Raw genomic sequence first — 1882 nt, 5'->3', positions numbered from 1 at the left:
CCCACAGACATGCGGGACACGCAGCCATTGCTAAAGGACATCGCTCAGGTGCCAGGGAGGAGAGTGACCATGAGCCTCTCACCTGTTGTGACCAGTTTGGACTTGTCTTCCTCATCCCCCACCTCCTCCTCCTCCACATTGCGGCCGGGGAAGAAGAACCCCATCATCCTGTGGAAGAACTGGTGGGTGAGCTGGATGGTGAGCGGTACCACGTTCACCTGCGGGGAGAGAGGCATGTCAGAGCCAGGCACAGGCTGCCCGTGCCCCACGGGGACCCTGCCACCTCCCAGCACGGCCCTGGCACCTCGAAGTGCTCCTTGATGGAGATGCCTCCCACGGGCGGCCGGACCTTGCTGAAAATCCTCAATGCCAGCTGCCGCCCAGACTGGCAGGAGCTCTGGGGACGCAGCACCACCTGCAGGGAAGAGGACGGGTACCTGGGGTGAGGACAGGCCACCCACGGGTCCCCACAGGGTGCAGGGCTGCTCCCCCAGGCTGCTGCTTGCCTTGTACACAGCGTTGGGCAGGAGGTTGTTCATCGTCACCCAGCCCAGCTCCAGCAGATGCTCGGCTGTGTCGTCAGACTTGTTGACCTGTGCACACAGACCCATCAGCCCTGCCCGTTCCGGACCCCAGCTCGGGGGCCGCGGGTACCTTGGCTGCTCGGTACCTTGCTGTAGAGGAAGCGCTGGAGCTCCAGCTCGGTGATGCCCAGCTGCCCGTCCTCCTCAGTCAGGCGCCAGCGCGCTTGGGCAAAGTAGAACTCAGTCCGCCGTGCCACGCTCACGTCCTCGGGCTGCTTTCGCAGCTCCATCTTGTTGGCTCGCTGCAGCTGGAAGTCCTTGAAGCACCTGGAGCAGAGAGGGGAGCGCTGGGATGGGGGAGCCCTGGAGTACGCGAGACACCACGCTGGGGATGCCAGGCACGGCCCCTACCTGATCAGTATGTTCAGCTCCTCGCTCTCCAGCTGCAGGTCAGCTTTCTCCTGGCTCAGCTGCTGCTGCAGCCTGTGGTTAAGGTCAAGCAGGTTCTCGTTTTTGCTGTCGTCCTGCAGGGACTGGAGGACGGACAACCCTCAGCACCTCCTGCCCCAGATCAGGGACCCCGGGGAGCCGGGCCCTGCCTGGACGCAGGCTCACCTTCACGTTGGAGTACATCTGCTTCTCCAGCTGCCGGATCTGGGCGACATGCTGCCTCACGGCTTCCTGCAGGTGGAGGATGCTGCTGCGCTGCTCCTCGGGGTTGCTGGAGATTTCCAGCTGGAAGCGCACCCGCTGCTTCTTCTCGCTGTGCTCCTGGACACGGGGAGAGGGGAAGGTCAGGGCTGCCCTGGGTGCAGCGAGCAACACGGTGACCTGAAGCCTGGTGGGTACCTTGCGTTTGGGCTCCACGTGCAGCAGCAGGTTGTTGACGATGTCAAGGATCATGGCGTACTGCGCAGGGTTGGTGGAGATCTCCAGGTCGTGGTGGATCAGGGTGAACGTATCCACAGCTCCTGCAGGCACAAAGGCCAAGTGGGGCCTCAGCGTGGCCAGAAAGGGGAGGCATGTGGGGGCCAGTCAGAGAGGGACAGGGAAGGAGCCAAGGTGGTTACAGTGGCCCCAGCAGGTACAGCATGTCCAGCACCAGCTGTACACGGCTGTACGCACCCTCCTGATGACAGCGGGGCCAAGGCAGACCATCCCTGGCCTCAGCCAGCACCCGTGGGTCAGCCCAGAGCTCTCGGCTGCAGAACACACCGCCTGCGTGTACCCACCCTCCTGCTTCTTCAGCAGATCCTCCTTCTCCTGGTTGGCGGGAGTCTCAGGGGGCTTTATCTGCGTGGCTAGCTCGGGGTCGATGTCGTGGCTGTAGCTGATATAGTACATGCGGCAGCTGCAGC

General features: G+C 63.2%; 1 protein-coding gene across 1 annotated transcript in view; it reads right to left on the bottom strand.

Moving 5' to 3' along the window:
* The window catches only part of KIAA0100 (KIAA0100 ortholog), a gene marked incomplete at its 5' end in the record, with an annotated part of 13763 nt that overhangs the window by 1462 nt on the left and 10419 nt on the right, over window positions 1-1882 (bottom strand). The window contains 8 exon segments of the mRNA XM_010136019.1: window positions 83-218; window positions 305-415; window positions 507-593; window positions 671-851; window positions 936-1057; window positions 1140-1295; window positions 1374-1495; window positions 1757-1882. The exon segment at window positions 1757-1882 is cut by the window's right edge and continues 35 nt beyond it. Coding sequence (XP_010134321.1) covers window positions 83-218; window positions 305-415; window positions 507-593; window positions 671-851; window positions 936-1057; window positions 1140-1295; window positions 1374-1495; window positions 1757-1882 — 1041 coding nt within the window.

Source organism: Buceros rhinoceros, unplaced genomic scaffold (assembly GCF_000710305.1).
Source record: "Buceros rhinoceros silvestris isolate BGI_N320 unplaced genomic scaffold, ASM71030v1 scaffold20315, whole genome shotgun sequence".
Classification (NCBI taxonomy): Eukaryota; Metazoa; Chordata; class Aves; order Bucerotiformes; family Bucerotidae; genus Buceros; species Buceros rhinoceros.
The sequence above is the reverse complement of the archived record's forward strand: the minus strand, read 5'-3'. Positions and strand labels throughout refer to the sequence as shown.